Raw genomic sequence first — 23,846 nt, 5'->3', positions numbered from 1 at the left:
CTTAAGACTGCCTGTCACATGACTTTGGGTGTGTGTGTGTGGGGGGGGTCACTCATCCTTATTCAAAAGGCAGGAAACATGTCGTGGTGGATCTATGACAATTTGCTCCCTCCTTTCCCTTCTTACCTGGTCAAAGGTGAGCAGTTTCTGAAGCTCGTTTTTAGTGATTAGACTTTTTACATCATTGGAATCCGGGAGGCAAAGCCTGTAGTTCAGATCTCCCAGCCAGATGACAACGCTGAAGGATACGAGAAAGAGCAGAGGAACTATTAACAGGCAGTCCTCCACTTACAATAGTTCGCTTAGCGACCAGAGTTACAATGGGCGCTGAAAAAAAGAGACCTAAGACTGTTTTTTCACACTTACGACCACTGCAGCGTCCCCATGGTCACAAGATCAACATTCAGATGCTTGGTAACTCATATTTATGACCGTCGCGGCTGTCATGTGGTTCCCCTTTTGCGAGCAGCAAAGTCAATAGGGAAGCCGGATTCATTTAACAACCATGTGACTCCCTTAACAACTGTGGCAAGAAAAATTGTAAATTGTGGCAAACTCGCTTAACAAATGTTTCACGGAGCCACATAAATTTTGCGGCTCAAATGTGGTCGTTAAGTCAAGGACTACCTGTCTCACTGGCCAGCATGGAGGAGAACAGCTGAGCTCTTTTAATGGAAAGTAGAGGAGAGTTACAAGCAGATAATAGAGTGGTAACATTACACTGAACCTGATCTCTTTCCAAACGTCATTCTGAGAATCTTTAAAACTCTTTGTGGTTTTGGACCAGAAGATCTGCAAAAACTACCGGCCCAAACTCACTGATACATATCTTCAAGGATGCTCCTTTCCCCTGGATGCCTTCTGCCACCTGAGTTGGGAAATGAGCAAAACGCAAAACGTCTTTTCATGGCACCGACCCATATTTTGCATTTGGAAATATGCAACTTTCTGGCAGAGTTCCTCTGATGCACATCGTAATAATTCCTGTGCTAAGAAAAGATCTTTTTTTGAAGGTCCCCTGAAACTCTCCTTCTACGAGAATCTAGTGGTGGGTTGCCCCCGGTTCGGTCAAACCGGCGGGAGGCTCCGCCCACTGAACCGGATGTCATCAGGAAGCTTCTGCGCATGCGCAGAAGAGAGTGTGCGCGAGAGACCAAAGCGAGCGTGCCGCCCCTTTGAGAACCGGTAGTAAAAGTAAGTAGAACCCACCCCTCTATGAGACCATCTATAAACCTGGTGCCCTTATTATATGGTTCGGATGTCTTAATTCCTTTCAGAATTGTAGTTCTGATCTGTCCCAGTCTGAGAATGGTCTGCGGTAAAAGTTAAATCTCTGTAGTGAAACCTAAAAAATAAATTAGGACGAATTACTATTATTTATTAGGGACGCGGTGGCTCAGTAGCTAAGACGCTGAGCTTGTCGATTGAAAGGTCGGCAGTTCAGCGGTTCGAATCCCTAGTGCCACATGACAGGGTGAGCTCCCGTTACTTGTCCCAGCTTCTGCCAACCTAGCTGTTCGAAAGGACGTGAAAAAATGCAAGTAGAAAAATAGGGACCACCTTTGGTGGGAAGGTAACAGCGTTCCGTGCGCCTTTGGCATTTAGTCATGCCGGCCACATGACCACGGAGACGTCTTTGGACAGCGCTGGCTCTTCAGCTTTGAAACGGAGATGAGCACTGCCCCCTAGAGTTAGGAACAACTAGCACATATGTGCGAGGGGAACCTTTACCTTTACTATTATTTATTAGCGGTGATAGCATGGTTTTACTACTGCTTCCCTTACTGTCCCGTCCTAAGTAAGTGTCCTTGGCTAAAGATGCTCTACTTGAAACCTCATCAGAGCAAAGAGGAAGAGAAGAATCCGTTCATTTCTCCAAACGGTGCTCACCAGAATTAAAAAAAACAAACAAGCAAACAAAAAACCCAGATATCGTATCACGTATTATGGTATCTAATCCAAAAAACGCCTATTCATAATTTATTTAAGCATGCCACAGATATGACCCAACTTCTCTGTGGCCACGAATTCTTTCTTGATAGCTTGGGCTTCAATCATCACCTTCTTTTAATGACCCCATAATCCCCTTGCGGGGTGGAGTCGGGGCAACTGAATGGAGCTGAGTGTTTACTGGCCGGATGCCCTTCCTGTTGCCAATGTGGAGTTTTGTTCAGCAGATATATTCTCATCGTGCCCAGAGAGAGAAATATCTGCCTCTACCTAGGATCGAACTCTCAGCCTCCTGATGGTGAGGTGAGAACTCCACCTCTAGGCCATCGCACCACTCATGGCTTGGGCTTCAATGATTGTGTTTACTTCACTGAGCCAAACGTATTCCTTTCCGCCTTCCTTCAACGAAATCAATAATGAACCCGCCACCCGTGTCCCACTCTTCGGACGCACTCGTGTTTCATGATGGTCAGCTGAGGCAGATTCTGGTCAGGAACCTGGAAGCTCATGCGGGCGCAGATGTCCTTATAGTCTTGATTGCGCTGCTCGAAGTTCTCCACGTGGGCAGCCAGGTGGGAGTTGACGATGCAGAAGCTGGTATTGTGGAAGACGAATCTGACGGCCACACCACCCTTGTTGCCCTGCAGGAAGCCGGACAGAAGGAAGGGAAGAAGGAAGAGCAGAAGGAAAGTGTCTGTTGTGACCCCGACTCCCGAGCCTGTCCTAACAGAGGAAGAGGACTCAGAAGGTGATGGGGAAGAACTGACAAGGCCTCCCTCTCCAGGACCCTCCTTTCTGGCAATGCCTCAGGTTCCATCCAAAGGCCAAGAGGAACAGCCTGGGATGTGCCAGGAGGAAGGCATATCGGAGCACCAATTGATAGGGAGCGAGGAGGATGAATCCTGGTTTGATCCCAGGCAGCGTCGGAGGGAGAAGCGTGCGCAGCAACGGAAGAGGCGTGGGAGAGCCAGAGATTGAGCTGAGTCACGGAGCCACGCCCCACCAGGAATAAAAGTGGGTGGGATTGCTCTTCAGGCTTTGTGACGGACAAAGTTAAACCCTGAAAGTCACATCGTGATCTCTGAAATTTGGCTTGGATATATTTTGGACTGAACATTGACTAAACTCTTGTCTCGTGGATAATTTGTTGCTCCTGGAACGGACTGAAGATAAGTCCTCTTCTGCTTTATGGGAGTGAAAATGGTCTTGGCAGGCATTCGGCAGTTTGCTGCCAAAACCTTGGTCTGCCAAGAATTCTAATCTGTTTACCTAATAAAATACTGGCAGGCGTGCTTGGTATTACGTTTGCCTGTGTGAGGAGGGGGGACAGAACAGTGTCTGGTTGGAGGGCAACGAGGAGACAACCTGGGGATCCCGACACCGGGGGATAGGAGGCGCTGCTCACCATCTTGCCCATGATCCCGGTGCCAACCGTCTCTGCCACCACATCTTTGATGGAGTCCATCTGCTCCTTCCTGGCGAAGATCAGCAACATCATGCCAACCAGGCGCACCAGCTGTACCTGCAAGATTGGAGATCTTAGAATGGCTGTCCTGCTCTCCATACTGGCCCTGATTCTAGGGAGCTCCTCCGGCCTGCTTGCAACGGGATGAGGGAATTGGGACTTACTTTCCTGTACTTGGCTTTGTGGTGCAAAGCCTTCTCCACGGCTGCCAGCCACTCTTGCTCTTTGTTGGAGTCGAAGTAGAAGAAGGCTTCTGTGCTCAGGTCCAGCTCCTGGAACCTGGAGGGGAGAATTCAGCAGATGCTGAGCATGGCCTCAAAACTCCGACAGTCAGCTTATCATCAGCCATCCTCAGCTTGGTGGCACAGTGGTTAGAATGCAGTGTTGCAGGCTAACTCTGCATCCCCACTGCCAGCAGTTCGATCCTAACCGGCTCAAAGTTGGCTCAGCTTTCTATTCTTCCGAGGTGGGTAAAATGAGGACCTAGATTGTTGGGGACAATAGGCTGGCTCTGTAAATCGCTTACAAAGGGCTGTAAAGCACTGTGAAGCGGTATATAAGTCTAAATGCTATTGCTACTTTCCTTCCTTCCTTCCCTTCCTTCCCTTCCCTCCCCTCCCAGTGGTTAAAATGCAGCGTTGCAGGCTAATTCTCCCCACCGCCAGCAGTTCGATCTTGACCGGCTCAAGGTTGACTCAGCCTTCCATCCTTCCGAGGTGGGTAAAATGAGAACCCAGATTGTTGAGCGCCATAGGCTGGCTCTGTAAATTGCTCAGAGAGGGCTGTAAAAGCACTATGAGGAGGTATATAAGTCTAAGTGCTATTGCTATTAGGAGCCCTGGTAGTGCAGTGGTTAGAATGCAGTATTGCAGGCTGACTCTGCCCACTGCCAGGAGTTCGAATCTCACCAGGCTCAAAATTGGCTCAACCTTCCATCCTTCCGAGGGGGGTAAAATGAGGACCCAGATTGTTTGGGGGGATTATGCTGACTCTGTAAACCGCTTAGAGTGGGCTGTAAAGCGGCAGGTAAGTCTAAGTGCTATTGTTATTGATGCAGTCACCTCCAAAGCTAGTTGCTGCTGTTGCTACTGTTCTTTGAAGAAGAATCCTTATTGCAGTCACGTTAGTCTAATACTGTCTATCTGTCCATCCATCCACCCATCTTTTCCCCAGGGAGCTCAAGACAATATATTGAATGTTTACAAACCTGGTTATTGCTTCCCTTCCCCTTTGCCTCCCCTCCCCTTCCCTCCCGGAGGTAAGTGGCCTCTTACCAACCTTTTGCTTCTGGGTTAACATTTAAGAACGCTAGGACAAAATCCCGGGGATTATTTTTCTCTCTGTGCCAAATTTAAAACTAATGATTCCTATGAACAGAAGTGGAGCGAATAAAGTCTCGGTTAAAAAAGAAACAAAACAAGGAACAAGAAACCAGAAACAGAACTGGTTGTTGTGGTCTGCCAGCAGCCTATGGAGCTGGCAGTGGAGTCGGACAGCGATGAGGCTGAGGAAGAACATGGGCCAGTCCTGGAGGCTGGGGAAGGCCCGGATGAGGGCTCTGCGTCGGAGGCAAAGATGGGGCCAGGGCCATCGGGGAGTGAGGTGCGGATTCCGGAGCCTCCAGAGGCTGACAGTAGAGAGGCAGAGGAACAGGAGGAGCCTGTTCCTAGTGCAAGTATGAGAAGAGCTATCAGAAGGCAGGAGCAGATAAAGCAAAGAGGACGACTCGGGAGTAGGGCCAAAAAAAATGATTGGCCCCTCCCATAAGGTTTAAAAGACCAGCAACGGCTCTTGGGCTCTTTGCCGGAAAACAACGTTGAGAGAATTGCTTCTTGTTTCACTGTATTCATTTCTTGTCGGCGTCTTCTGCTTCTGAACTTTCGCCAAGAAAAGCCTTTGGCAGTTTGCCTAATTATCCCAAGGTCGGTGATAAACTGAGGAATGGTGTTTTGAAGAATTTGCTTTCATTTAGTTTGGACGACGCTGAGAATGAGTTAATTCTCAGCTGTTCTAATAAAGTCTGTTTGTTTTCAAACTGTTTGTGTTTAATACTAACTACTTGGGCCCGGGTCACAACAGTGGCGTGGTGGCAAAAGAGAAAGCGAGAATGGTCTTAATAAGGCTCTGGTCCCTCTGGGGATCTCACCCTATGCAGTATATGTCTGGAGGCTCCGGGTCCGAGATCAGCCAAGGCTCCAAACCCCCGTCTGGCGATTGTCCGTTGACATTCCACGTCCCTATAAAAAACCTGCAACATAGAGAAGGAAGCGGAGTGGTTGAGGGCGGGGCAAAGTCCTAGAGGTCAGAGATCATGACCCCAAAAGCGATGAAAAGAAGTTTCCTCAAAAGCGAAAAGGCAAGCTAGATTAATAGCAGTAGTGGGTTCCACTTACCTTCGCTACCGGTTCGGAACTGTGAGAGCACACGTGAGCGCTTCTGCACATGTGCAGATTCTCCGTGATGACCTCCGGGCGGGTGGGCGGAGCCTCCCGCCGCCGCCACTACCGGTTTGCCCGAACAGGAGCAAACCGCTAGAAACCCACCACTGATTAGTAGCATCACAGACATGAAGCTGGCACCTCTGGACTCACACAATCAAAAAGCACAGGTAATCTCTGACTTACAATGGTTCATTTAGTGACCGTTCAAAGTTACAACGGCGCTGAAAAAAGGGACTTGGGACTGTTTTTCACAGTTACGACCTCTGCAGCGTCCCCGTGATCGTGGGATCAAAATGTGGGTGCTTGGCAACTGGTTCACACTTATGATTGTTTCAGCGTCCCACAGGTCACGTGATCCCCTTTTGCGACCTTCTGACAAGCAAAGTCAAAGGGGGACGCCGGATTCACTTAACAACCAGGTTAGTAACCTTATCAAGGGCAGTGATTCGCTTAACAACTGGGGCAAGAACGGCCGTAAAATGCGGCAAAACTCACTTAACAAATGTCTCGCTTAACAACAGAATATTTGGGGCGCCATTGCGGTTGTAAATCGAGGACTGTATTTATCTGCCAAAGACTCCAGGCCTAGGAATCAGAAGTTGTGGGAACTTTATCACTGGGAGCTTTCAAGAAGAGAATGGACTGCCATCTGTCAGAAATGGTGTAGGGCAGTGATGGCGAACCTTTTTCTCGTCGTGTGCCAAAAACGCATGTGTGCCGGCACCCATAATGCAATGCACCTCCCCCCCGCATGAGTGCACGACCCCCCACGCTCCCCACGGACCCCCATTTTTGGCCTAGCAAGCCTCCCTGCAGCCTCCTGGGCCCAAAAACGGGCCGTGGGGGGGGGGCGTGCCGCACCCCCTGCACTCCCCCCAGCTCCCCGCGCATGCGGGAGATGCACATGAATGCGTGTGTGTGTGTGTGTGTGTGTGATGTGTGCATGCGTGAGCCAGTGGTGGGTTGCCCCCGGTTCGCACCGGTTTTATAGAACCGGTAGTAAAACCGGCAGGAGGCTCCGCCCACTGACCCCGACGTCATCAAAGCGCTTCTGCGCTTGCGCAGAAGAGCACGCGGCCCCATTGCAAACCGGTAGTAAAGGTAAGTAGAACCCACCCCTGGCGTGGGCGCCCCGCCCCCTAGCACCCCAAAAATCAGCTGGCTGGCGGGAGGTGCGCGTGCATGCGTGGTGGAGCTGAGCTGCGGGTCGGCTCACATGCCCGCAAAGAGGGCTCTATGTGCCAGTTGTGGCAGGCGGTCCCATGGGTTCGCCATCACGGGTATAGGGTCTCCTGCAAGGGTGGGAGGTGGGGTTGGACTAGATGACCTACAAGGTCCCTTCCAGCTCTGTTAATCTGTTATCTGAATTAAGCTTCTTGGGTGGGTGGAGGGGTGTTTGTGTCTCACTCATGCTCCCACCCTCCATCTTTTCTTCGAAACGGACTGGCAACGTTGGAAGCCGAAGAGGCCCATTTCTCTTAAGGTAAACCTCCGAGGTCTCTTTGCACAGCCCTCACCTGAAGTTCCGGATGTTGACGTATTCTTTCTCCCGCTTAAGGACGAAATGCTTGATGAGCCCTTCCCTCTGCCCGGATTGCGTCTGGGTGGACGGCGCGAAGAAGGTGCGCATGGTGTTGCTGCCTTTGGGCGGGTCCTTGTTGGTGCTCTCCTTCTCGCGGGGGTATCTAAAGGAAGGAGACGAGGCGTGGAGTCAAAGCTGGCCTCTGCAATTCAACCCAGGACGCCCATCTCTTGAGACTGACTTACGACCGGCTGGGAGGCTGGGGTGGGGGTGGGGGCTCTCGGCGGGCACTCATCTGCTGGTTCTGCAAGTTCCTTTTCTTCTCCAGGCTGATGGCGCTGAAATTATCCTCGAACCCCAGAAGGCCTGAAGACAAAAAGGGGAAAAAAACCAAAACTTTCAAATTGGCCTTCAGAAGGCTTCCAGGAAATTCAACAGCAGAATGGAAGAAATAAGGCTAACGAAGGTAACGGATTAACAGAGTTGGAAGGGACCTTGTTAGGTCATCTAGTCCCAACCCTCCACCTAAGCAGGAGACCCTACACCATTTCTGACAAATGGCAGTCTTGAAAGCCTCCAGTGATGAAGCTCCCATAACTTCTGAAGGCAACTTCTGTTCTACTGGTTGATTGTTCTCACTGTCAGAAAGTTCCTCCTCGTTTCCAGGTTGAATCTCTCCTTGATCAGTTCCCATCCATTATTCCTTGTCTGGCCTTCGGGTGCTTTGGAAAATAGATTGACCCCCTCTTCCATGTGGCAGCCCCTCAAATATTGCAACACTGCTATCATGTCTCCCCTAATCCTTCTCTTCATTAGACTAGCCATGCCCAGTTCCTGTAATCGTTCTTCGTATGTTTTAGTTTCCTGTCCCTTAATCATAATCTTAATCTTAATCTTACTCATTTTATATTCACATTTTATATGTATGTTATTTTAACTGTTCACTGCCCTGAGTCCTTCGGGAGAAGGGCGGAATAGAAACTAACTAACTAACTAACTAACTAACTAACTAACTAACTAACTAACTAAATAAATAAATAAATAAATAAATAAGAGGTTGCTCTTCTTCTAGCGTCTCAACATCTTTTTTATAGTGTGGTGACCAAAACTGGATGCAGGACTCTAGGTGTGGTCTTACAAAGACCACACTTAAGAGTTTCTTAAGAATTTCTTAAGAATTTAACACTTAAGAGTTCCTTAAGAGTTTGTTTCTAAATTTATTTTATTATATAAAATATAAAATACAAAAAAAGAAAGCAAAAAAGAAATTAAGGGAGGGAAAGGGAACGGAGAAAAGGGGGTGTGAGATACAAGGGGGAAGAGAAAAAAGAAAGAAAAGAAAAGGAGGCATTGACTTCCAACTCTTCCTAGCTCAGTCCAAGATAAACATGCTTCAGCCTCAATTTTTTGCTTTTACACATTAATATATAACTAACCATTTCTATACACCAAATCTTTCTAATCAACATAACCAAGATCAAAGTTTCATTTTTTTTTTCTTCACAAGCAAGCACAAATTCCAGAAGTGATATCCAAATAAGAACGTATTTTCCTCTTTAAATCAAGTTAACCATTCCTGCGAAATCCTCAATATGCTGGAAGTGTGGAGAGACCGTTGGGAATTACTACCACATATGGTGGGAATGCCCAAAGGCGCAAAAATATTGGAATTTAATAAAGAATTGGCTGGAAGAAATTTTGTCAACAAATACAGAAGTCAAACCGGAGTTTTTCTTATTGGGAATTATAGAAAGAAAATATAAGAAAGATACAAACTATTTATTACTGCATATACTCACAGTGGCACGGATAGCCTTCGCTCAAAAATGGAAAGAGAAAGGTATTCCAACTGAAGAGGAAATATTACTGAAAATCTTTAACTGCGCAGAAATGGACAGACTTACTTTGGAACTCAAGGATAAAAGCGAAACTAAGTATTACAAAATCTGAGAACAATTTTATGATTGGATAGATAACAAGAGGGTAGCCGAGACAATGTACAGTGTTAGAATAAAAATATAGATGTTATTATAGATAAATGTATGTTTAGAGAGGAATAAATATATATAAATAAGGGAAAATTATTAACTAAATAATTAGTTAATAAACTATATGTTTATATGAGTATTGCAAAGTGACGGAAGATCATTTGGAACCAGTGATGTCATATCTATGTCCAATGTTTTTTAATTTTGTACTATTAATAAAAAACATTTTTTTAAAAATTAACCATTCCTGCTTTATCTTCCTTGCTATGGGGAAATAGCGTGTTATTTCTATTTGCACTTAGTAATCTTTATAAACTGTCATCATTTTATAAAGGTGATTTCCTATTCCCCTATTCCAGCACCACTGTCATCTGATAACTTCCTTCTGGGTGCGGCCCAGATTTTTCAAGACTTCAATTTCCACTCCCAGAATTCTCAGCGTGCCCTTGATAATGGGGGGAATTCTGGGAGTTGACTCTCAAAACATCCAGAGGACTTCCAGACTGTTCCAAGGAGGCTCTGGAAACACAAGGCCACCTCTCTTCCACAACAATATTCCACAACAATACACGAACATACAATAGATACAAACTCAAGGTAAACTGCTCCAAACTCGATTGCAGAAAATACGACTTCAGCAACAGAGTGGTCAATGCCTGGAATGCACTACCTGACTCTGTGGTTTCATCCCCAAATTCCCCAAAACTTTAACCTCAGACTGTCTACTGTTGACCTCACCCCATTCCTAAGAGGTCTGTAAGGGGCGTGCATATGAGCACCAGAGTGCCTAGCATCCCTGTCCTAATGTCCCCTTTTATTTGTATCCATTTCATGTATTAATAACCATATTTATACCTATATCTGTTCTCTAATACATGCTTGACAAAATAAATAAATAAAAACAAATAAATTTCTGCATTCAAAACATAGAATAGAATAGAATTCTTTATTGGCCAAGTGTGATTGGACACACAAGGAATTTGTCTTTGGGCCTATGCTCTTGGTGTACATAAAAGAAAAGATACATTCGTCAGGAATCATGAGGTACAACACTTAATGATAGTCATAGGGAACAAATAAGCAATCAAATCCTATTAGAAAACAGTCAATATAAATTGTAAGGGTATCGGCAACAAGGTTACAGTCATACAGTCATAAGTGGGAGGAGATGGGCGATAGGAACGATAAGATGATTAATAGTGTTTCCTCGAAAATAAGACATCCCCTGATAATAAGCTCTATCGAGCTTTTGAGTGCATGCACTAAAATAAGCCTCCCCCCGAAAATAAGCCCTCCCCGAAAATATTTAAACGCAGAGCTGGAAATCAGGGAAGACAGCAAGAGGAGCCCCAGGTTGCTCCACACGCCCCAAAATAATAAGACCTCCTCGAAAAGAAGGCCAAGCGCTTATTTCAGGGTTCAAAAAAATATAAGACAGGGTCTTATTTTCGGGGAAACGCGGTAATGCAGATTAATATTTGCTAAATGAATTTTCACAGGGGGAAACGTGCAAGACAGGTAGACCTTTACCTGCAGGAAGAGGCTCAACGGGCCCTGAGAGGCCTTTCACTTGGTGCCAGGAGGCATGGTCCGCCAATTCAGGGAAAGGGGCTTTGGATGACGCTGGAAGAAAAGAGACACCTGTGTCACCTCCAGCTCTGCTCATCGGCCAACTTAAGGTTTCATTAATGACATCACAAGGAAGTGGAAGGATCACCTTTCTGAACTCGTAGCACCTCGGCAAGGAACTCCAAGCATTGCTCCTCATCGGCTATGTCAAACAGACGCTCCGCGGTCCGATCACCCTGGAGACGGATCTTGCAACCAGCTTTGGAGTCAAACACAAGAAAAGCACATGTTCAGGAAACAGGCGTCGACGCCGATAAGTCAGAGAACGGACGTTAGCCGAGTCGCAATTTACTTTAAAAGGATAGAACCGGGGGGGAGGGGGAGGGAAGATTGTTAAAAGACAGCGAAGGAAGAGGAAAAGGCCACAGCAGCAGTTTTTTGGGGGGGAAGCAACCGACTTTGCTCAAAATCGGAGCGGCTTTTGGGAATTGGGGCTGCCTCTTGAAGATCAGAACTGCACCCAGAAGCAGGATATGCTCTGATCCGTTGCTCTGGAATACGCATTACTGTGGAAAAAAAAAAAACTATACCGCGATTAGACTTTGAGCCTGCTGCACCTAAATTGCCTTGACCTGGAAATCCAAACATATATCGTATATTATGCTAAACGAAAGAAGAAAGCAACGTTGAAGAGGAAACGTGTGTACAATAAGGATGTCTAGCTTTCATTGAAGAAAAAAAAAAGTTGTGGAAGATCCTGAATGGAGCATCTGAATTAGGTACATTTTGGGATAGGCGTCTATGGCCTACTTGAGTGAAAAGACTCGGATATCCACGAGAGAGATCCATCTTCTCAAAAGGAAGCTCTTGAGACCCAGTAGTGATAAAGGCATCAGGCTAGAAACTAGGAGATTGGGAGTTATAGTTCCATCTGAGGCATGAAAAACCAGCTTGAGTGACTTTGGGCAATCACTCAAAGGGGACTATGAATTCCTGTCCTACCTTCGCTATGAAAGCTGGTTGGGTGACTTTGAGCCAACTACCATCTCTCGGCTCAACAAACCTCACTGGTTTGTTGTGGGGAAAATAGGAGGAGGAAGGAGTGTGAGGTATGTTCCTTGCCTTGAGTTGTTTATAAAAATAAGGGTTGGCTATAAACCAGTCACTAAATCATGGCACAGCCATTAAGACGTTGGATTGAGTCACTCTCTTTCAACCCATTTAATCTAGAAAGTACTCTTTACGGGATTTTGAACAAAGGAATGGAAGATACAAATCTAATGAAGAACCAAATGGGGAAGGGAGGGAGGGAAGGAGGGAGTGAGGAAAGGAAGGAAGGAGAGAAGAGACAAGGGAGTGAGCGAGGGAAGGAAGGAAGGAAGGAAGGAAGAAGAGACGAGACAAAGGAGTGAAGGAAGGAAGAAGAGAAGAGACAAGGGAGTGAGTGAGTGAGGAAAAAAGGAAAGAAGGAAGGAAGGAAGGAAGGAAAGAAGAGACGAGGAAGGAAGGAAGGAAGGAAGAAGAGACAAAGGAGTGAGGGAAGGAAGGAAGAAGAAAAGAGATACAGGAATAAGTGAGTGAGTGAGTGAGTAAGGAAGAAAAGAAGGAAGGAAAGAAGAGACGAGGAAGGAAGGAAGGAGGGAAGGAAGGAAAGAAGAGACGAGGAAGGAAGAAAGGAAGGAAGGAGTATCAAATAATTTCTCGTCAAGAATGAAACAATCCTTTTGCCTAAGTTCATAGTTTGAATTAACCAGCAAAATCTCAAACTTGCTTTACCTTCCCCATTAGTACAATCCAGAAACTATGCTTATCAGCTCTCCAATAAATCAATATACAGAATACTCTTTGAACCAGGGTTTAATAGCTTGCCTTGCTCGCTCCCCGCCCCCCCCCAAGAGATAAGCAGAAGGGCTGCTTGTTTGTTTAACTGTCATCTTATTAACTGTCATGTACGATAATACACACGTGACCTTCGGAAGCACTTACATTTGCTTAATGACTAATTCCAAAGAACGTTTTAAAAAAAAAAAAAAAAAAGGGGAGGGAGGGAGGGAAAAATGAGATTTTTCTGCATCAAATAATGCCAAACATTATTTAAGAAAGTCAAATGAGGTTAGCGCTTGACATATAAGGAAAGGTATGCGCAAAACAGGTCTGGAGAGATTTAATTTATTGTCCTCCCTTTCTAGCTGCTTGCATACTAACACGATCCTTTCAAAGAAACAACAACAAAAAAAAATGCAATATGCATTGGCTCAGATGCTTCTCTGAAGGTTGGTGAACTTAAATTTATTTTATTTTTATTTTTTTTGAGATTGCCCTACCCCCACCCCAAAGCAGCAAAATGAGTTTTGCAAGGCTTGAGGCTTCTTTCGGGCCCTTAAATTCTCAAAATCCCCTCCCCTGCTGCGGTCCATAGGATGCCTTTAAAAAAAAAACAAAAAAAAAACACTCTGGCTTTCAAGGGAAAGGAATCGTTTTAGAGCTCCACAGCAAGAGCAAGATAAGACACCCATCTCCACCCCCAACCAAAATTTGCAATTTTATCAGTTTCCGCCGCGCCGACGCCTGAGTGAAAGAGACTTGCGGAGGCATGCAAACTAAAACAGAGGCTATTTATTATCTGCAATATACACTTGAAAAAAAACAAAACAAACCTGGACATCAAGCTTCGCTGCCTGCCCTTTTCCATGCCAAGGTCAAAATAACAACGACAACAAAAACTAAAAACCCAGTGGCTTCTCTTCTTCTTTGGAAATCCAGAATTCCTTGCTTCATTCAGCTGGGTCGGCCATTCTGCAAGAGTTTTTGGGCATGACTAGCTAGAGCAGGGGTCAGCAACCTGCGGCTCTGGAGCCACATGTGGCTCTTTCGTCCCTCTGCTCCGTCGCTCAAAAATATGCATCACAACTGCCAATGTGCATAACCCACCGACGCGCAATTTATTAAGCTTTTTGACCCAGGGTAGGCCAACCATGGATAAATCCAAGAAAAGAAAAGTTTCAGAAGAAAACATAATCTTTAATTCAACTATGTAGGCTAGTTTTGTGGCCGCTCAGGAAATAGTCAGGCACGGGAAGGGTTTTGTGGCTCCCGGTGTTTTCTTTTCTGTGGGAAACAGATCCAAATGGCTCTCTGAGTGTTTAAGGTTGCTGACCCCTGAGCTAGACAGAGAGAGAGAGAGAGAGAGATTGAGGACTGTCTACGAAGATTCTCAGTCATCCAAGATCTGGTTGTCCCAAAGGTGCTTTATTTTTTCAAGAAGAGGCTGGACTTTCTGGTTTTTCTTCGAAGACGTTTCGCTTCTCATCCCAGAAACTTCTTCAGCTCTGGCTGGATGGTGGGGTTCCCGCCCTCAGAGCCGAAGAAGCTTCTCGAATGAGAAGCGAAACATCTTCGACAGAAAAACAAGAAAGTCCAGTTGCCTCCTGAAAAAAACCACACATCTTTGGGAGATTGAGGATTATTACACCGGGAGTTGGCTAAGCCTGCATAGATAAATATCTCTCTGGAATTCCGAGTTTACACTTGCAGGCGTCTTCAGAAGCAACCACAGTTTTGAGATTTGATATATTTTTATCCTGCCTTTGTTGTTTTTAAATAACTCAAGGCACCAAACGGACCTAATGTTCTTTCCTCCTCCTATTTTCCCCACAACTCTCTGCAGTGAGTTGGGCTCAGAGAGAGGGACTGGCCCAGTCACCCAGCTGGCTTTCATGCCTAGGACAGGACTAGAACTCACAGTTCACCTGGTGATTGGCCTAGATTCAGCAGCCAGTTTCATGCCTAAAATGAGACTAGAACTCACAGTCTCCTGGTTTCTAGGCCATTGCCTTAACTACTATACCAAACTGGCTGGCAGGCTGTGACGAAGAATAAACCTGAGAAGCTACTAATCGAGGTAAGAAGGTCAGTTATAGTAGGCCTCCGAAAGGGACAACCATTTCATCCACTTCATTCTTTCATCTCTCTCTAAACAAGAAGAGGTAATCAGGCCCCCACGCATCCTCAAGTCATTCTTCTATCTCCCGAGACACCCAAAGACTGTATTTGCCGAATTTACTGGAAAAAATGCTGATTTCAGCAGAACGATCTGCTTTCCTTTTTTTGTTTTGCAGGAGTGAACAAGATGCAAAAATTTGGATTCAAGCTTATTTGGACTCTCCTGCACAAAAAAACCCCAAAAGAATGCATAAACGCTGTCCGCCCACCCCACAAAAAAGGAGGAGCAAACTTGGTTTGGAAATACTGCCCCCCTGGCATCAATGTACCATCACCAAGAGTCTCTTGAAGGTCAACATTTTTTTTAGAAAAAGGAAAATCGGTTGTCAGCCTCCATAAGTTTTTCTACCTCTGTTCTACATCATCCTTGAAAATGTACCCTTTACAGATTCCATCGCTCCGAATTTTCTGCAATGTTTTTTTTTAATTAAATTTTTAATTAAATATACAATTTAAAAACATTAGACTTGGTGCGACTTGTCCGGTACATACTTTTCTAACACTTTTTCTTTCGTGTATATTACAATATAACATCATGCATATTCCATATATAGTTTTTGTACATTCAATCACCTTCCAGCTACATACATATTCCCTTCGTATCTATTCAAATCCAATTCATTCCTATCTAATATTTCTTATACCATTTTATTTATTTTTCTCCCCTTTTCTTCACTTCATGTCTAATTCTCTATCCCTACATTCCTCCTTTTCTCTAGCCATTTATAAAATGTATTCCAGGTTACATAGAATTCCGATTCACCTTTATCTTTGAGCTCCATTGTTAACCTATTGTTAATCTATTTCTGCACAGGTCAATATTTTGTTGGATTATTTCTACCTCCTGTGGGTTCTCTCTGCGTTTCCAATTTTGTGCGAATATCAACCTCGCTGCCGTTAATATGTGTACCATAAGATATACTTCTTCTTTTTTGTAATTATCCCTTACTATACCCAGAAGGAAGAGTTCTGGCGTCATATCTATCAGTCTGGTTTAACATCTCTTTTAGGCAATGTTTTATTTGGAGCCAAAAGTCCTTGGCTTTTGGATAATATTTTTGACCCCCCCTCCCCCCCGAGTTTATTGTTTATTGGTTCGATTTATATGCCGCCCTTCTCCGGAGACTCAGGGCAGCTTACAATGCGTTAAGCAATAGCTTTCATACTTTTGTATATACCTGCTTAGTAGGGCTTTCGGCCCCCCCTAAGCAGTGTTCTTTTTTTATACAAAGTCAGCTTCTTGCCCCCACAATCCAGGTCCTCATTTTACCTACCTCGAAAGGATGGAAGGCTGAGTCAACCTTGAGCCTGGTGAGATTCGAACTTGCACTAATTGCAGGCAGCTGGTGCTAGTTAACAGCACTTTAGTCTGTTGTGCCACCAAGGCTCAATAGTTCTGACCTTATGTAGCTTGTGATGCCAGCATTCTGGAATACTTTTCTTTTTTTTCAGAAAAACATTAGCATACTCTCTTCATTCTCTCCGTGACTGAAAGTAAACAGTATATCTACGTAATCACGCCGGACATCTGCTTCCTGGTTTCACCCCATCCCTTGCTGAATTTTATAGTGTACTTTTGGTTTTTCTCTATAGTACCAGACAAGAGCAATAGAACATATCGTTTATATATTAACACTTTGGACACTGCACTGTTCAACATGGAAATGGAATATGTGATATAAAACAATAAAAAAAAATATTTAAAAAGAAAAGAAAAGAACAATGACCGAAAATTCCAGTTCCGGCCGCCTTTCCTAGAAAACCTCTACCCCAGACAGCAGCAGAAGGCACAAAAGAGAGAAGAGCAAGACAATGAGTCAAGTGGGAAAGACAAGCGCGTCAGCCTTTCAGAGAAGTCTATTTCCGACACCCTTTCTGAGGAAAAAAGACTCACAATTTGTGGCTATGTCGATCAGCAAAGTTTCTTCAGCCTCTGGAAGGAAGGGAAAACAACAACCAAGAATCAGAAAACTTGCCAAACTTGCAAAGATAGAATGGGAATTTTTTCCCCCCACTTGGGCTAACTAAAGGGGAGAAACTCAAGTGGTTGGGGGACGACACTGGATAAAAAAAAAATGTGAAGACATTCTGTCAAGTGATAACTTTTTTTAAAAAAAAATAATTCATCATAGGATTTAATTCAGTGACAATGCAATGTGTAAAGAATTTTTTGTTGTTTGCTTTCCTTTATTTAATATCTGTTTAGCCCAGGCGTTTCCAACCTTGAGACTTGTGGACTTCAATTCCCAGAATTCCTCAGCCAGCTTTGCTGGCTGAGGAATTCTGGGAGTTGAAGTCCACAGGTCTTAAAGTGGCCAAGGTAGGAGATTCCTGGGCTAGCCTATTTTCAATTGCTAAATCTTTACTGTAGATTTAGTACAAAAATAAAATAAAATTGGACCTTCGTAGTAAATATTCTGCATTACATTCTATGGATAAAATCAGTCAAATCTGTTCCAATCAAATGAAATAGTTTTAACAGAATCTGCAAGAGCTGTAACCAATAAATGCATTATCTGTTCTAAGATGCCTTGTAAAACTTTTTAAAAAACTTTTCTTTTAATACAAAGAGGTGTCATATGACTATTTAAACATAACCATACCCAGAACACACACTGTTTGATGAAAATTGAATGTTATATAAATAAATAAAACAAATAAACATGGGAAAAAAATCTGGAAGACTGCCATCATGTCAACCCTAGTCCTTGTTATTGCACGAAATATCTGTACCCAGACCGCACACTGTTTAATGAAAGAGGAAATCAAGTGGTAAGGCTTTTTAATCCTGGTTTGCAAGAGCTCAGCGCCTGGATTGTGTTTTACAGGTGATACGGAGTCAGTTTCGTTTACAAAAACACCAAGGCCATCACTAAATGTCTGCGGAGATTCTCAGTCATCCAGGTCATGGCAGTCCCAAAGGTGCTTTTTTCAAGAGGCAACCGGACTTTCTGGTTTTTCTTTGAAGACGTTTCGCTTCTCATCTAAGAAGTTTCTTCAGCTCTTTTTCTTTGAAGACGTTTTGCTTCTCATCCAAGAAGCTCCTTCAGCTTTTTTTCTTTGAAGACGTTTTGCTTCTCATCCAAGAAGCTCCTTCAGCTTTTTTTCTTTGAAGACATTTTGCCTCTCATCCAAGCTTCTTCACCTCTTTTTCTTTGAAGATGTTTTGCTTCTCATCCAAGAAGCTCCTTCAGCTTTTTTTCTTTGAAGACGTTTCGCTTTTCATCCAAGAAGTTCCCTCAGCTCTAAAGAAGCTTCTTGGATGAGCAGCAAAACGTCTTCAAAGAAAAAACTAGAAAGTCCAGTTGCCTCCTGAAAAAGCATCTTTGAAACCAGGGCTATCAGTTCATTAATCAAGCAAGGGGATTCCCTGCTCTGTTTCCACTGGCACAGGATTTATGGTTGCACGAAAACTCCCGACCAGCATCTCTGGTTGCTAGGGTCCAGATTGTGTTTGTGGTTTTGATTTTGACACTAACCTTTCCTGGCTTGCAGGAAACCATGAGTCATCAAACCAGAAAGAAAACAAGACTTTGAATACCTTGCACACATTTAAAACGGCTGTTGACTGGAATGTGTTCTTGAAGAGGGGGGTCTGTCCCCTGGGAGCTTATAACCAACCTGCAATTAAAAAAAAAAAAAAGTGATAATTTAAGAGGCACAGGAAGGAAACGGAGCAAGCATTCTTCGTTTTGCCCTTCCAGGCAAAAATACTACATGTGGGATGATTCACAGACACACACACAAATGGGAATGGCATTACAGCATTTGTCCAAACACAAGAGACTACAGACCCCTCACATCCTGGACATAAATTGTTTTAACTTCTATCCTTAAAACCAGGCTATATGGCACTGCACACCAGAAAACTAGACACAAGGACAGTTTTTTCCCGAATGCCATCATTCTGCTAAACAACTAATTCCCACAACACTGTCAAATAATTTATTATGTCTTCCCAAATAATTTATTATCTATCTCTTCCCACTTATGACTATAACCATGTTGCTTGTATCTTTCAATTTATATTGTTTTTATTTGTCTCCTAGTACGATTTGATAGTTTATTAGTAACCTTGACTATCACTAAGTGTTGCATCTTATTATTCTCGATGAATGTATTTTATTCTCCTTTTGTACACTGAGAGCATATACACCAAAGACAAATTCCTTGTGTGTCCAATCACACTTGGCCAATAAAGAATTCTATTCTATTCTATTCTATTCTATTCTATTCTATTCTATTCTATTCTATTCTATTCTATTCTATTCTATTCTATTCTACACAATGATTTTCTATAGTGCAAATGGGAGCTAAATGCTGGCTGGGGAATTCTGGGAATTGAAGTCCACACATCTTAAAAGCTGCTAAGGTTGGAAATACTGCCATAGGCTAACAAGCGCAAGGATCTGTGTACGTAAGCAGCGGCGACAGAAATGTTCATACTTCACTGGGGACTTACTCATATTCTCCACCACGTTGGACCAGGCTCAACTCACACGGCATTTGCTGACCTGCATTCACCTCCACGCCCTGAAGACCAGCTAAGGAAAAAGGAAGAGCAAAAAAAGCAAGGGAGGGTAGTTTTTTCCTCAAAGGCCGGCAATTTCCAACCGGCAGAGTCTTCCTTATTGTGTTCTGTTCTCTCTCCAACTTACTCAACCTCTGAAAGAGGATAAACCTCAGCGCCTTGTCATGCCAGCTTCCTCCCCCCTAACCCCCCCCCCTCTCTGTGCAAGCTCCTTAAGGGAGAGCAAGAGAGGTACAAGCCAAAACATTTGACCTGAAAAAAAAAAAGCACTGTTTTATACTTTAGCAAGAATGACCAGAAAGTGGTTGAAAAAAACACACCATCATCTGTTCTGAAAGCAGTGTGGTTACGGGGGAACCAAACACATGGCTAAGACACCGAGCTTGTCGATCAGAAAGGTTGGCAATTCGGCGGTTCGAATCCCTAGTACAGATTTCCTGCGTGAGCAGGGGGTTGGACTGCATGACCTCCAAGGTCCCTTCCAACTCTGTTACCGTTACGTTTGTTTCCGACTTCTATGCTTTAAACTAAGACCTGCTGTGTGCTAATATACCATCAGAGGAACCATTTTTTTCCTGTATTAAATCCAGTTCATTTTCCAACAGCAATCCCAGCCAGGTGTTTCTGAGAAACTCATTTATCTGCAGGGAAAAAAAATAAAGCTTTCTCGACTGACTGCCTACGGCATCTGAGAGTATAGAAACGAAACTGCTGAATATGAAGATGCGTTCTGCTGCTCGCATACTTTGGGGATTGTGGTTTGGGGAAAATGGACTAGAAAAAAGTAGATGATAGATAGATGGTAGGTAGGTAGATATAGATACCGGTAGATATATGGATAGCTAGCTAGCTAGATGAGATAGATCGATACATAGATGATAGATCGATAGATAGATGATAGACAGATATAGAGATAGACAGACAGACAGAAATAGGTAGATAGATAAATAGTTCGATAGACGACATATATATCAATAGAGATGACAGAGATATAGATGATAGTTCGATAGACATATAGAAATATATAGATGATAGATCGATAGAGAGACAAAGAGAAATAGGTAGATAGTTTGATAGATGACAGATAGATCAATAGAGATGACAGAGACAGATATAGATGATAGATCGAAAGATGATAGACATATAGACAGATAGAAATATATAGATGATAGATCAATATATAATAGACATAGCTAGATATAGACAGAAATAGAGATATAGAGATATAGATCGATCAATACATACATAGATAGATACAAACAGACTAGATGGGCTGAGGAAAGTACAAGAAAGGGAAGACATCAGATGAAAGAGCTGGGGAGGATCAGAAAAATCCTAGAATCTCCTTGAAAGATACACATTATTTCTAGAGATCTAAAGGGATCCAGATGCTGATAAACATCTTTCTATACATTCAGCAGACCGACAGGCTGACTAGATAACCCTTTGATTTGGTACCCGACCCCGTACTATGATGAGAACCAGCCTTTTAAAAACCGGGCGGAAAACATGAAAGTTCTTAGCGGCAGAGCCATCCATTGCAAGGATTCCCACCCCCCTCCACGGCCTCCCGGGATCAGCAGCAGAAACAAGCACACCGCAAAGCACCGTTTGCATCTCAATTAGCCTGCTGGAAGGAGGAGGAGAACAACAGGAACCTGGCAAAGGTTTTGCATGCTTTTGAGCTGCTCCTCGGCAAGCAAATTTGGGCCTGGGAAGGCGATTCTGGCACCCTTACCCTAGGCTTAATGCCAAGGGGGTTCAGACGCTGGCAGGTCCCTCCTGGACAGGCCACCTCAGCTGGCCTGGGGGGAAAAAAAGGAACAGGGAAGGAGGGTGTCCATCGTCCCCTGCCCAGCCCGCAGGAGAGGAGGGTGCCCATCGTCCCCTGCCCTGCCCATCCTGCAGGAAAGGAGGGTGCCCATCATCCCCTGCCCATCCTGCAGGAAAGGAGGGTGCCCATCGTCCCCTGCCCATCCTGCAGGAAAGGAGGGTGCCCATCGTCCCCTGCCCATCCTGCAGGAAAGGAGGGTGCCCATCGTCCCCTGCCCATCCTGCAGGAAAGGAGGGTGCCCATCGTCCCCTGCCCATCCTGCAGGAAAGGAGGGTGCCCATCGTCCATTACCCAGCCCACAGGAGAATTCCCATCATCCCCTGCCCAGCCTGCAGGAAAGGAGGGTGCCCATTGTTCATTGTCCATCCCACAGGAGAGTGCCCATCATCCCCTGCCCAGCCTGCAGGAAAGCAGGGTGCCCATTATCCAGCCCACAGGAGAGTGCCCATCATCCCCTGCCCAGCCCGCAGGAAAGCAGGGTGCCCATCGTCCCCTGCCCAGCCATCCCTGATCTTTCAAGAGGAAGTCCTTTTGGGAGGGAGGAAGCAAGCCAGGCTATCTTCCAAGCCAGTTGGGCCCTGAACATCCCACCCATTTCTGGGGTGCTGCAAGCAAGGACAGCAGGGCCTCCTCCTCCCCCCCAAAGCCCCCCCCAACCCCCCCAAATAGGGAGGGGGGACTCCAAAGCCAAGAAGAGGGATTGATTTTACGGAGGGGGGGCTCCCCCTCTCGCTGCCCCTCCCAGGACAAGGTCAGAGCCTGCCCCCCCTTGTTTAGACAAGCTCCCCACAGACGACCCCCCCCAGCCCCATAACTGCCCCCCCACCCCCAGCCAGCTGGGCTAAGGATACAGCGAGGGTCCTCCTCCCAGGGGCGGGGGTCGCCAGAGGGTCCATGGAGGCGGCCAGGCCCCGTGGCGGGGCAGGGGACGCTCGTTCCCGGGGGGCTGCGCTGCCCCCCCCCTCCCCTCCGCGCGCTCCCGACTCGGCGGCGACCTTCGGCGACGCGCAGCCCGCAGAAGAGGGAGGAAGGGAGCAGACGAGAGCAAGGGCCGGAGGGCGGCTAGAGCGGCGCCGCTTCCGCCCGGGCGGTTGGATGGATGGGTGGGTGGGAAAACTACGCAGCGACCCCTGCCGGGCGGAAAGGCTCAGGCGCCAAAAGTGGGGGAAAGGGATTTGGCTCTCCCGGTTAAGCTGCGGTAGAAGGCGGGAGGCTGGTGAGGGGGTGGGGGGGACGCATGGGCTTTGTAGTCAGAAGGAGAAACACGGGAGTATCGCCAAGAGGATCCCTTGCACCGCAACTCCCGTGTTTTTCCCCCCTTCTACTACAAAGCCCGTGCGTCTCCCCACCAGCCTCCCCGCCTTCCAAAGCTATTTCCTTTGGGTTTAGATTTATAAGGATGGGGGTTTTTTTTCTCCCCCCCCTCCAAGGTCATAAAAGTGTAAGAAAGCGAACAGAGATTTAAAAAAGGGAAGTGAAAAAAATAAAGGAAGAAAACGTAGAATTATGATTTTCCGTTTTTCTATTGAGTAATTGCCATTTTACTCTCCCTCCCTCCTTTGACCTTTTTTAATCCTCAAATCTCTTTAAACCAGCTGCTGGGTCTTTTTTCTGGGGGGGAAAAAAACAAAAACTCCAAAAGCAAAAACTTCTAGACTTTTTTTCAAAAAAGATTTTATTGGGGTGTTTTTTTTCTCCCCCTTGGCCAAAGAATTTACCATTTTATTAATCTTCTCATAGTTCCCACCACCCATCTCCTTCCACTTATGACTGCATAACTGTAACTTTGTTGCTTGTATCCCTACCATTTATATTGATATTGTTTCCTGATTGCTTATTTGTACCCTATGACTATCATTAAGTGTTTACGATTCTTGACAAATGTATCTCTTCTTTTATGTACTCCGAGAGCGTATGCACCAAGACAAATTCCTTGTGTGTCCAATCATACTTGGCCAATAAAAAATTCTATTCTATTTCCACAAATGGGGATAGTTTTATCATCTCATCTTCCCTCGTGGAACTCCCATATTTTTTTTTAAGTCAAAAAAGGTGACATTTGTTATTTGTTATTTATTTAAGAGCCTTGGTGGCAGAGCAGACTAAAGCACTGTTAAGTAACACCAGCTGCCTGCAATTACTGCAAGTTCAAATGTCACCAGGCTCAAGGTTGACTCAGCCTTCCATCCTTTCAAAGGTAGGTAAAATGAGGACCCAGATTGTGGGGGCAATAAGCTGACTTTGTATAAAATGAACACCGCTTAGGGGGGGCCGAAAGCCCTACTAAGCAGGTATATACAAAAGTATGAATTGCATTGTAAGCCGCCCTGAGTCTCCGGAGAAGGGCGGCATATAAATCGAACCAATAAATAAATAAATTTAAAATGTTTTTTAATTGGAAATTAAAAAATGCTCTATTTCTTATCCCGATGTTGCCTATGTTTGCAAATAACCCTTTACTCCTAATAAAACAATCATGGTTTACTCAATGGGTCCATTTTTTTTAAGGTTTGCCTAAAAGTGTTTTTGCAACTAACCTAACTT

The 23,846-nt window shown here is 45.0% G+C and overlaps 1 protein-coding gene across 3 annotated transcripts in view; it reads right to left on the bottom strand.

Annotated features, from left to right (window-relative positions):
• The window catches only part of OCRL (OCRL inositol polyphosphate-5-phosphatase), a 34,591-nt gene extending 12,163 nt beyond the window's left edge, over positions 1-22,428 (bottom strand). For 2 of the 3 annotated variants that reach the window (XM_034424072.3, XM_087877454.1), the window contains exons 1-13: positions 22,154-22,428; positions 19,400-19,470; positions 18,479-18,558; positions 16,832-16,870; positions 11,084-11,194; positions 10,897-10,989; positions 7,624-7,744; positions 7,374-7,541; positions 5,562-5,663; positions 3,580-3,694; positions 3,356-3,472; positions 2,404-2,591; positions 127-238 (exon numbers count right to left, since the gene is read on the bottom strand). In XM_034424072.3, coding sequence (XP_034279963.2) covers positions 127-238; positions 2,404-2,591; positions 3,356-3,472; positions 3,580-3,694; positions 5,562-5,663; positions 7,374-7,541; positions 7,624-7,744; positions 10,897-10,989; positions 11,084-11,194; positions 16,832-16,870; positions 18,479-18,558; positions 19,400-19,470; positions 22,154-22,198 — 1,362 coding nt within the window. In that variant the 5' untranslated portion in view covers positions 22,199-22,428. The remainder of the gene's footprint in view (positions 1-126; positions 239-2,403; positions 2,592-3,355; positions 3,473-3,579; positions 3,695-5,561; positions 5,664-7,373; positions 7,542-7,623; positions 7,745-10,896; positions 10,990-11,083; positions 11,195-16,831; positions 16,871-18,478; positions 18,559-19,399; positions 19,471-22,153) is intronic. The other variant, XM_087877455.1, reaches the window with a different exon arrangement.
• Between the last annotated feature and the right edge of the window lie 1,418 nt (positions 22,429-23,846).

The sequence above is a fragment of the Pantherophis guttatus genome, chromosome 12 (genome assembly GCF_059756535.1).
Source record: "Pantherophis guttatus breed Tessera chromosome 12, ASM5975653v1, whole genome shotgun sequence".
NCBI classification, from domain to species: Eukaryota; Metazoa; Chordata; class Lepidosauria; order Squamata; family Colubridae; genus Pantherophis; species Pantherophis guttatus.
This window is presented reverse-complemented; position numbering and strand designations above follow the sequence as displayed.